We start from the raw sequence: 11,554 nt of genomic DNA on the forward strand, positions 1-11,554 counted from the left end.
GAGCTCTGTGCCCAGCGCAGTGCCATGTGGGGGCAGCTGGGCGCCAGCTGGAGGCACCGACCTGTGATGGGGGTGGGGTGGGGAGACTGAGGCACAGGTGTGGGTGCAGCTCCTTGGCCAGGCTGGGGGTTGTCAATGTTCACTGGGTGATGGGGGTGGGGGACGGAGAGGTTTCCTGTGACTTCAGAGCACTGGGTCCAAGCTCGCAAGGGTCTATTTTTAGCCAAGGATCCCTGGACACGTGGGCTGATGGCTGTGAGCTCGCCTCTTCTGGCTGCTGGGCTTGGGTGGCGCAGCTGCTGCCCTGGCCGCCGGGGAGGACCCCTGGGGACGTCCCTGGGGAATCCATGCTGCAAAGAGGGATGGCCGGTCAGCCAGGCCATCTGTCCACCCACCCAGCCTTTGGAGCCTCTGGCCCAGCTCCGGGATCGCAGAGTTCAGCTGTGGGCAGCCGCCTGATGGGGCTGACCTGGGCACCCACAGGCACAGCAGAAGGATGGACAGGAGGGGGCGCTGCTGAGCACATCACCAGGACATGTGAATCAATAGGCAAAGCACCACGAGCCCCTGGGGGAGAGCTCACTAGTGAATGAACACAGCAGGCTGCCACCTCCCTGGCGACTGTCACCATGGTGAGGGGCCCCCTTCCCAGCCATGGGGCTGGCTGGCAACAGCGAGCCTCAGGCCCAGCATCGGGGGGCGGTGGGGGGGACGTCCACCCAGGGCCGAAGCCAAGCCACCTTCTAGCCCACATGTGCCTGGGGACACGGGCGGATCATGGACAGGCATGGTCACTGCCGGCTGGGCTGTGGTGGCCGCCGGCTGCTCTCGGCACAGAGCAGGGGGATGGGGAGGAAGGAGCTGAGGTCTAGGCAACCTTGCTGTGCGATCCGGCAGCTGATGAATTAACATGCACGTCATGGACCAACACGGCTAGATCTCAAAACCAAGGCTGGGAGAAGACAGCGGGCTGCAGAAGGTTAAGTGCAGTTTGATGCAGGCTCTAGAAAGTTTGTAAGATGAAAACGGTGCTGAGCGCTGTTTAAGGGATGCACAGGCTACGTGGATGGAGAAAGGCAGCCCGACAGGCTCGGGGAGTGTGGGGAACGCGGGACAGGGCCGGGGGCCGCACAGGCTGTGCTTGTGCAAGCTGTATGCCTGCAGTGGGGCTTCCACCCCTGCAGATGCCCCGAGGGGTGTCAGAGGAGGGGATCCCCCACACAGGGGCAGGCAGGGCCCTGCCAGCACCTTGGCCCTTTCACTCCTTCCTGCCCTGCACCCGGCGTCCTGGGTTGGATGCTGAGTTCTTCTCAGAGGGTCAGGCTGCAGATACCAGGACCAAGATGCGCGGTAGGCTCCGCGTCTCCGGGCAGGCCAGGGGCTTCCCAGGGACCTTTACGTGGACGTGGACAGAAAGGTGCTGGGTGGCCCCCAATGCCACAGCCTAGTGGAAGCAGGAGACCCTCACAGCTAAAGCACAGCACGTCCCCGGCTGTCACCTGGGGAGGCCAGTGATGACACCTGGAGGGTGTCTCAGGTGACAGGAGCCCATCCACCTAGACTCTGGTTGTTTTGATGCAACCTGCAGGTCCTGGAGCTGATCAGCTCACAGAACAAGAACAACAGCTTGGGACTGGTGCTGTGGTGTTGTGGGTAACAACTGCGATGCCAGCAACCCACCTGGGCACCCAATCGAGTGCTGACTGCTCTACTCTCTACCCAGCTCCCTGCTAATGTGCCTGGGAAGGCAATGGAAGATGGCCCAAATGCTTGGGAACTTGCACCCATGAAGAAGACCTGGAAGAAGCTCCTGGCTCCTGGCTTTGGCCTGGCCCAGCCCTGGCCATTGCGGCCATTTGGGGAGTGAACCAGTGGATGGATGTTCTCTGTTTCTCCCTCTCTCTGTAACTCTGTCTTTCAAATAAATAAATAAATCTTAAAAAAAAAAAAAAAAGAAAAAAAAGAACAAGCGCTAACCCCAGGCTGGCTCTGAAGGCTCCCTCTGTATCCCCAGGAGAGATGGGACTCCTGGCAGCCTCCTACACAAAGGAGTGGATTTGCAGGCACAATTCCAAGTGCCTACCTAGGGAGCAAGCACTAGTGGTGTGCCCATTTTACAGACGAGGGAACTACAGCACAGACCTTGTGAGAGGCAAAACTGGGAGCTGAGCAGGTTGGTACTGGCTCCGAGCCTGGGTCCCCTGTCTCCCCCAGCCCAGTCCCAGGGTACCCGGGGTCTGGGGCAGTTCCCTGGCTGCCGCTGCGCCTGGTCTCTCAAACACTTTGGGCAGTTTTCCCCTGGGCTGGCTTCCTCGCTGCTGGGTCGTCCTGTCCTTACGCGCTTGCGCAGGATACAGTGGGGCTTCCAGGTTGGACTCCCGCGGAGCCCTGGCCTCCCACCGCTGCAGGAAAAGACGGCAAAGCTCAGAGCGACCAGGCACGGAGCAGGGCCAGGCTGGGTTCCAGCATCTGCTGGAGCCACGACTCAGGCACAGCTCCTGGCTGGCCAGTGGATGGACAAGGGCTGGGCTTGCCCTGCTACCGGAGTGGGGGGGAGGCCCTGTCCTGGGGAGATAAGGGCCCCCACTTCTTGCCCGGGGCCAGCAGGGGTGGGTGACCCATGGCCACTGACCTCCGTGGCCTCTACAGCTTTGTAAACAAGTAACTGCAGAGCGTTAATCTCTCCAGACAATTACGGATGAGCTCTGACGTCCCCCTGTTGGGCGTTCTAACGATCCCGATCCCCGAGTAAACACGCCAAGGCAGCCGCGCCGCTCTGCTGCTCACGTCGCCGGCACAGACGGCTGGCTACGGGGCAGCCGCAGGGCCGCCTCTTGCTCTCATCCCTGCGCACGTGGCTGGAGCCTGCTCTACAGATGAGCAACAGGACCCTGCTGTGGGTTATGGGGGGGCAAGGCTCCCCAAAGACACGGACACAGCGTGGCGGTGGAGCACCACGAGGTTGTGGCTAACAGGTCGCTGGCTCCTCTGGAACTGATGGGAAGAGATGGGGAGACTGAGGCTCGGAAAGACCTGGCCCATGATCCCCAAGGGCTCCTGAGCTGGCCTGCTGGGACCCTGGGGAGTGTCACTCTCCACGGGCAGCCCTGGGGCAGCTGCCGTCCCAGACCCTGAGTGTGTGGCCGAGTGAATGGACCAGCAGCCAGGGGGTCTCCAAAACAGTGCAGCTGCCTGGAAGAGAGCCTGGGACAGAGCAAACTGCAGGTGGTGAAGAGGCAGAGGCCAGGAGAGGCCTCCTGTAGCGTGGCAGGTGGCAACGGGACGAGGGTTGCCCTGGCTGGCCCCGCCTCCTCATCTGAGCAAACAGGCCCCGGGTTCACAACAAGGCCGGGCAGGGTAGCATCTGTGCGTTCTCCGGTGGCTGAACGGCCTCCTCCCTCCGCCCGCCTGGCTGACCCTGGCCTCCTCTGTTGGTGCCCATTTTGGTCGGGAGGTCTTCGTGTGGCTGTGCACACGCTGAGTTTTTCCAACATGACAGCCCCTGTGTGCTGGGGGCTGGGGACAAGGCCTTTGTACCCCGGAAGGGAGAGGTCAGGCCACCAGTCCCAGGCCCGCGCTGCATTCGGAGGCAGACGCGACACCAATGTCAGGCCTCTCTGCTCGGCCCTGTCCACCCACACTGTTGAGTCCCTGCAACCCTCGTGGGCTCCCACTCGTCCCCGGGACCAGCTAGGGATCTCGGGTGTTGTGTCTCAACCAGGGCCGTGGATCCAGAGTGCAGCTTGCTGTCCACAGCCTGCTTACCCCACAAAGCCCGGCCAGGGGCTGTAGGCTGGCCCACCCGCTGCCACCACGCATGCATGCACACGCCTGTCCCGGCGGCCTCGCCTCCTGAGGCTTAGACCCTTCCCTTTTCCAGTACAGCTCGCTTCTCCCTCTCCCCGCCAAAGCCAAAACAAACATTGCAATCTTCTTAGGAAGTACCAGAGCCAAGCTGGTTCCTGAAAAGCCAGGAATGAGGCCTTAAGAAAAGGGCCGTGGGGCGGGGAGGTCCTGCCTCCTGGCCCCCCACCTCCCACCAGGGCAGAGCAAGCGGAAGTGGGGTCAGCTCAGGCCTGTCCAAGCCTGCACGGCCCATCCTCCCCACAGCCCACAGCCCGGCTCTGGGCACCAGCCCCGCTGCAGGAAGCGTCCCCCGCCTAAGTACCGCCACGGGTGATGGCTTCTCTCTGCAACTCCTCACCCCCCAGCCAACACCTCTTTCCAGAGAGGAGGGTGTGGCCAGCTTCCTGTCTTGCTGCCATGTTTGTCAGCAAACTTGACCACACAGGTACGTCTGCCCAGGTCTTGGAAGCCCACCTGGGTCTGACCCAATGGCTGCCATTCTCGGCCGGGGTCGATCTTCCCAGGAGCGGAGCCTGGGGGTGCAGCACAAGACTGCAGGATCTACAGATGCCACTTGTCTGCTCCCAGCCCTCCAGGCTCAGGGACTGAGCAGTTCTCCAACTTTCCTGGGCCTCGGCTGTCCTGTCTGGGAAATGGGGCCATGTGTGTGCACCAGCCTCACGGGGATGCCAAGGGCCGAGCAAGGTCACTCCTTCCAAGTACCCACTGGGCACTCAGGGGACAGAGGCTGCCCCACTGGCCTCTCATTTGCCCTCATGGCCTGCTGCCCCCTCTTGAGACCCCAGAAACCCTGGGAGCAGGTGGGGGTGCCTGGGGCCCAGACCCTTACTCCCACCCCCCTGGAGAAATGCTGGCCCACCCTTTCCAAAGACACATGGGTTGGGCAGGGCTGTGCAATAGAAACCACAGGCCAGGAATTTTTGCTGAATCAAGGAGGTAGGCTCTTTATAACCCCACGGCCATACACCAGTGAGGGTGCTGTGGAGACTGGCAAGCCAGCGTTCCAGGGGGAAGCCAGGGCGGGCAGACTTTCCGACAAGTAACTGAACATGTACATTGAGAACACTCCAGCAGCCAGGCGCTGCCATTCAGAAATTCCGCTCTTCGGAATTTCCAAAGGAAACCAGAGCTATGCAAAAATATTTACATGACACGCAAGTCCACAACAGCCTGGGAGGCGGCCATGTCCAACGGGGGGCGGCCAGTGACTGCGGCCGCTTGACAAGCAAGTTCTTAATGACACGGGCAGCACACACGGGTAATTTATGCCGTGGTTTCAATTAGAGTGGAGAAACTGCGCGTAGGGAGCAGGATGCTTCTGCTTTCCTTCTTCCTCCTTCCCCTCCCCCACCCACCACAAACCATTCCTGGGTGTGAATGAGTGAGGCTCCAGGTCCCTTACTGTCCGGAGAGCAAGGCCCTCGCCTTCCCTCCCTGTTGGCGCCCCGCCAGACCCCAGGTGCACACCAGGAAGGGGCTCGGGGCTCGCCGACCCAGGAGCAGACAAGTCCCCGGGCTGAGGCCGACCCCTGCCCCAGCACTGTGGACATGCATGGCTCATCACGGCCCGGGCTGTGCACACGAGGTGCCCAGGACAGGAAGCCCCGGCCTGGCTCACCCTCTGGGGCTTCAGCCGACACCAGTGACACCGAGGTGACGACCGCACAAGCCCGATGAGCCACTGAAGATGAGTCAGTGGACAAACCGCCCGGAGTCTGCCTTCTCATGGGTCAGCTTAAGCAGCAGCGGTTTTCCAACCGCTTTTCTGTCTTCAGCAGAAATGTAACTCGGGACATCTTGAACTCAGAGTCCCCGGCGCATCAAAGTCCGTGCTGGCTCCCCGACGGGGTCCCAGGTCCTGTTGCCTGGCCTCAGTCACGTGCTCTGGGTAGCAGCTGTCCCCACGGCACGTGTGGGGTTGCCCCTTGATCTTAAGGAAGAAGGTGATTACAAAGGCAGGGCTGCAAATTGTCAGACAGGGCAGCAGCTGTTGCAGAAGTGCCGGGATGCAAGCCTGGCCCCCGTCTGGCCTGCCCCAGGACAGAGCCCCTGAGGACCTCGGGGCGCAGCACAGCAACCACGCCTGTTCCTTGAACCTGGCTCCCAGGGAAAGGCGGGACAGAGCCCGGACCCCGGGGGAAGGAAGAAAAGTTCTCACTGGTGCCAACAAGACAACAAGAGGGCAACGCCGGCACCAATGCACTGTGCATGTGCCAGGGACAGCAGTCAGGGGCTGCTTCCTGGAGGAAGGCGCACATGAGCAGAGACCAAAGGGAGAGGAGGAACCAGGAGAACGCGGGGGGAGGGGGGAGGGCCTGCTGGGCACAGGGACAGCTCAGGCTGGGCACCAGGCAGGTTTAGGGAACCTGAGCCGACTTCAGGATGATGGGGGAGGGGAGGGGCAGGTGGACAAACAGGAGCTGCAGGCCCCGAGAGAGGCCACGCATCATGGACTCTGGTCTCCTGATGCTCTCTCCTTCCAGGGGGCGTTGCCTTTGCAGGCTGACGTCACAGGTGCGGGGAGCCCACCTTAGGCAGACAGGGAGGGGAAGGCGCAGCCACACTCCAGCCACATCAGCCCTTCGTAACAGCCAGCCACTCGCCGCTGTCTATGGACATCAGCTCGGCAAAGCCGGCCAGCAACATGCCCTTCCTGGGTGCTCTCAAAGCTCCCCGGCGCGGCAGCCCCCACAGGGGACACAGGACCTGGGGGGACAGGCCGACGCTTCGCTTACAGCCCGCTCCTCTCTCGCACGGCAGCCAGCACTACCAGCCGCTAGAAGCTCCAAACCATTTCCAGGAAGGCGCTGGCATCCTGTCCGCGTTTGTCATCAGAATGTGTTGCCCTGCTCAGAGCAGCCCAGGCGGAGTCTACACCTAGGGCCCACCTCTCCTTGCTCCCCCCAAATACTGCAGACCCTGGTACCAGGGGAGAAGTTCCAGAAGCTGAGCGGGGGCTGGGGAAGCCACTGTCCAAGCCCCTGGGGCCACAGCGAGGCAGAATAGAGAGCCCCTGTCCGCGTACACCCAGCCAGCCTACCCCATCCTGAGGTCACCAGCCACGTTGGTCACCCTACCCTCCCTTCGGCCGCAAGGAGGGCGGGCAGATGCCGCAGCATGGCCGGGCAAACCACAACACACTGCTCAACACCACCCATGCTGCTGCCAGGGCCAGGCAGCTCCACCGTCCCTGGGTGGAAGTGCCTTCCCACCTCAGCAACACGCTGCCTGCGCTGCCTGCCCGGCGCAGCCCTCCGCGGGTGAGCTGCCACACACATAGCCTCCGAGGAAGCTCATTCAACAAGCAACCCACCAAGTCCCCAGGACAGACACAAAGAAGGGAGGGAGAGAAAGAGGGGGGACAGGCCGCTGTCACCTGCCTGGTGGCCCTGCCCACTGCCAGAGCCGATGGCCGAAGAGAGGGGGGTGGTCTCTGGAGGGCCTGGAAGCCCCTCCCACACTGCTGGGCAAGTGGCTTCTTGACCATGCACGTCCCCTACCCTCTCCAGCCCTGGGCCTGGGGTCCGTCTGCCCGGGGTCCGTCTGCCCCACCCGGTCCTCCCACTGCTGGCTGGGCTGGGGAGTAGGGGTGGAGCAGGGTCTCCTGCTCTGGTAGGCCAGCTCCCAAGTGGGGCAGGCCGGGGCCCCCGCACTCATCTGAGGAGCAGGGCTGCAGGCAGAGCATCCTGGCTGCTCTCTGGGGCTGCGGCTGTCTCTGCTGGCCACGATCACTTCCAAGGCTCTGGTGGCCTCCCGGCAGGTGCAACACAGTCTCCCCTCCGGGGCTCTGCTCCACCAACTCCGTCTCCCTCGGCAGGAAAGACCATGGCCCTACTCCGCGGCCCCACTGCAGGCAGGGAGGTGCCCTCCCAGGTCTGTCGGGGTTGGTCAGTGCCCAGAGCCTATAGCCTATAGCCCAGAACCTGGTCTGGAAGGCAGGGTGGCTGGGTCCAGGGGGTGGGGGTGTGTGTGTGGGGGTCCTCACAGCAGGAATGTGCATCTGTGCAGAACAGGAAGCAATGCTTCAAGGACCTGGGCAGACGGCTCCATCAGCGCCAAGTTTGGAACGTGGCCTAGGAGGCCCCAGAACGTCACCTCTTGGGCTGGGAGCATTTTTTTGAGGGGAGGCACAGCCAAAGGCAGGCGGGGAGACCCCCCAGCTGCAGGACTCCCCGTTTCCTGACAGTCTGAGACAGACCACAGGAAGAGAAGGGCCAATGGCTGTCCAGCGGCAGCTGCACGGTAGCCTGGGCTCAGCTCCAGGATGACGGCTGGACCCCCCCAGACACACCTGAGAGCAGCACCTGCTAGACCCAACAGCACCACAGGACACCCCTCTCCGCCAGCCACAGCCGCGCCCACCCCCAGCCAGGCTGCAAATTCAGTCCCAAGGCAAACAAGACAGAGAAACAAAAGGCAGGCAGAGGACCTGGCTCTGGCCCGCAGGGGCAGCCCGCAGCCTGCAGCCGGGACCCACGGGCCTGGGAAGGAACCATCCCAGCTCTCACCTTGACAGCCCGCACTTGCCAGGTCCCGCGGGAAGTGCTCCCCAGGGAAGCTGCTCCCGCACCTCTGCCCACACGAAGGTCCACCCTGGGCTCCCTACTCCCACAGCTATGGGGGGCATGGGAATGGGGAATGTTGGACTCCCCCCGCCCCCAGGTGCCTGGGTGCACAGGTGCCCCCAAGCAGCTCCCCACCTGGCCGTTGTGTTCCTGGGGAAGAAAGCCCCCAAGAGGTAGCTTTTGTTGTTCTCTCCTGTCTGGGGAGGACAGGCAGGCAGCCCTGCCTCCTCCCCGCCCCCAGCCTCAGGTCACACAGGGCCTTTGTTCTACCTGCACACCCCGGCAGGCAGCGCCTCCCCGCCCCCCTGACGGCAGGGGGCACCACGGGTGCACAGGTGCCTCAATTCTCTTACTTCCACTTTTGGTACTAGAAGGCTGCGGGAAGCGAACACTCCAGGTGGGCTACACGCACCACCGTGACGCCCCCACCCCGCAGGCACACCCGCGGGACCAGCCTGGATCCACAGCCTAGGCACATCGGCTCTCAAGCCCGCTGGGCGGGCGCACAAAGGTGAGGGCAGCGGGCGGTGACCCTGCGGGGAGCTCGGGCACCGCAGCCAGGCAGGGACGCACAGAGGCGGTTATGAGAGCCCGGTCAGAGGGCAGGGGGCGGCAGCTGGCCAGAGCAGCCGAGCTGGGGCCACTGGGCGTCCCGCAGGTCGGAAGGGGCGGGAAGCAGAGCCGGGGGAAGCACGGCCGCGGCTCGGGGGCGCAGTCGCGCGCGCGTGTGGGGGCGAGGGGCCCCGACGGTGCCGTCCCGTGGCGGGCGCTCACCTGGGGGTTCGCAGCGCGGCGGGGTCGCGGCGGTCCAGCACGCCCGGCACGCAGTTGGTGAGCTCGGTCCAGTCGGCGTGCAGCCCGCAGCTCCAGCCGGTGGAGAAGCGGGAGAAGAGCCAGGTCTCGCGGCGGTTGGGCCGGTAGCAGGTGCACTTCTTCTGGCCGGGCCGGCAGTCGCAAGGCACCTCGAGGCGCACGTTCTGCACGAGGTGGCGGCCGAAGGTGGTGCCGCCCGTCTTCTGGATGTGCAAGAAGACGATCACGTCGTCCCCCTTCATGTCGAAGCGCAGCGAGCGCTCCAGCTCGCGCACCGGGAAGTAGTACTTCTTCTCGTAGTGTGGGTCGGGCGTGGGGAACAAGTCCAGGTCGTCGGGCGGCGCGCGGCCGCCGGGCGCGCCCAGGCTCAGCCCCGGGCCCGCGTACTGGTACAGGATGAGCATGAAGCACGCCGAGCCCGCCACCACCAGCACGAACTTGCTGGCGCGCTCAACCATGGTCCTGCCGCCGGCGCGCCGCCGCCGCATGTGTCACCATCGCCGGCCGCCGCGGCGCGGGGCGCGGGGCCCGGAGGGCGGGGGGCGCGGGCGCGGGCGCCGCCGCCGCCCCGCTCCGGCCCGGCCCGGCTACGCGGCGCCCAGGCCGCCCGCAGCGGCGCGGGCCCCGGCCCTCCGCGGCGCCATGGCTGCCCCCACGATCCTGGCCCCGGGCTCCTGGCTCCCGAGCCCGACCTCCGCCTCGGCTCCGGCTCGCCCCGGCCCCGGCCCCGGCCCGCGCGCGCGCGCGCCCCTCGCGCTGGCCCGCTCCGCTCCGCGCCGAGAACGCTCTGCGCCGCCCCGCGCGCCGCCGCGTCTCCGCAGTCCGCCGCCGCCCCGCCCCGGCCCGCCCCCGGCCCGCCCCCGCGGCGCCGCTTGTCGTCGCCGCCCGCTCCGGTCCTCGGCCCCGCCCCCGGAGCGCGGGGGGGCCCCCGCAGGGCGCTGCTAGACGCGGGGCGGGGGCGCTCCGACGCGGGCGGTCCCGGGCGCCGAGCTGATTCCAGCCCGCAGAGGCGAGGCAGAGGAGCCGGGGCGCGAAGAGCCGAGGCGAGGGTGGCACCGCGGCCCGAGGGGTGGCGCTGCGGCCGGAGTCCCCTGCCCTGGGTGCCCCTCTCCTCCCCGGGTCCCGGCCCGGGGTGGCCTCCCCAGCCTCCCTCCTCGGGACGAAAGGCCTTGACCTTGCGGGCTGGGCACCGCCAAGTCCTCAACGCACTGGCCGGGCTGCCCTGGGAGGGACCGAGGGGCGCTGGGGCCAGGGCCGGGAAGGGGAAGGAGGCCTGGGGCGCTCAGCCGCGGCCGGATGGGCTCCCCGCGCCGGGGGCGTTAGGGCCCCGCTGGGCGGGAGCCCCACGGACCCAGCTTTTCTCGCGCAGTCTGTCCTTGGTGGAAAGGATGTTCAGCCTGGGTACATTTTTTTTCTCTCCAAGTTTATTACACGCCAATGAAAAAGTTCTGGAAAAAAATGGAGGCGGTATTTAAAAATTGTGAGCATCCAGGAGCAATCCCCAGCTCCTGCTTGCCTGGCACCGGCCTGTTTGCGGTGGTATTTGCATGACCATTGGACCTTGGTACACACACACCAGGAAGTCCCTGTGGAAGCAAACCCTGAGAACAGGAAAAACCCTATACCCCAACCCCCAGCCAAAGAGGACACAGGAGACCTCAAAACGGGGTGCGGAGAGTGGGTGTTGCTCTGGGCAGGCGGGCGCTGCACCCAGAGCAGAGCAGCAGCCACCCAGCGCCTTTGGGACGTGTCCTTTGTGTGACCCAATTCCTGCTTATGGAGCCTGGGGGCAGCTCGCTTACCCCCCCCCCGAAATGCTGAATTCCTGCTAGGAGGAGGTGCCCATGGGTGCAGGGGAGGGGCTGCAGCCTGTAGCTGAGGCCTGGAGGCAGAGCAGCCCTGGGGGAGCCCACCTGGAGTCCTTGTTCAGGGCGCCCCTTTCTACCAAGTGGCAGCCCGTACACCCAGTTGTTCTTTGCCCAGAGCTCCTGGGTGCCAGGCATTGTCCCTAGGACATTTCCAGTACCTGTGGGTACTCATTTTTTTTTTTTTTAAGATTTATATTTATTTATTTGGAAGGCAAAGCTACAGACAGGAAGAGGCAGAGAGAGAGGGAGAGGCCTTCCATCCTCTGGTTCACTCCCCAATTGGCCACAATGGCCAGAGCTGGGCTGATCTGAAGCCAGGAGCCAGGAGCTTCCTCTGGGTCTCCCACACAGGTGCAGGGGCCCAAGGACTTGGACCATCTTCTACTGCTTTTCCAGGCCATAGCAGAGAGCTGGATTGGAAGTGGAGCAGCTGGGACTTGA

At 64.5% G+C, this 11,554-nt stretch overlaps 1 protein-coding gene across 1 annotated transcript in view; it reads right to left on the bottom strand.

Annotated features, from left to right (window-relative positions):
* HS6ST1 (heparan sulfate 6-O-sulfotransferase 1) overlaps positions 1-10,027 on the bottom strand; it is a 38,865-nt gene extending 28,838 nt beyond the window's left edge. Inside the window, exon 1 of the mRNA XM_008258460.3 lies at positions 9,207-10,027. Coding sequence (XP_008256682.2) covers positions 9,207-9,733 — 527 coding nt within the window. The 5' untranslated portion in view covers positions 9,734-10,027. The remainder of the gene's footprint in view (positions 1-9,206) is intronic.
* Between the last annotated feature and the right edge of the window lie 1,527 nt (positions 10,028-11,554).

This window comes from Oryctolagus cuniculus, chromosome 3 (genome assembly GCF_964237555.1).
Source record: "Oryctolagus cuniculus chromosome 3, mOryCun1.1, whole genome shotgun sequence".
Taxonomy (NCBI): domain Eukaryota; kingdom Metazoa; phylum Chordata; class Mammalia; order Lagomorpha; family Leporidae; genus Oryctolagus; species Oryctolagus cuniculus.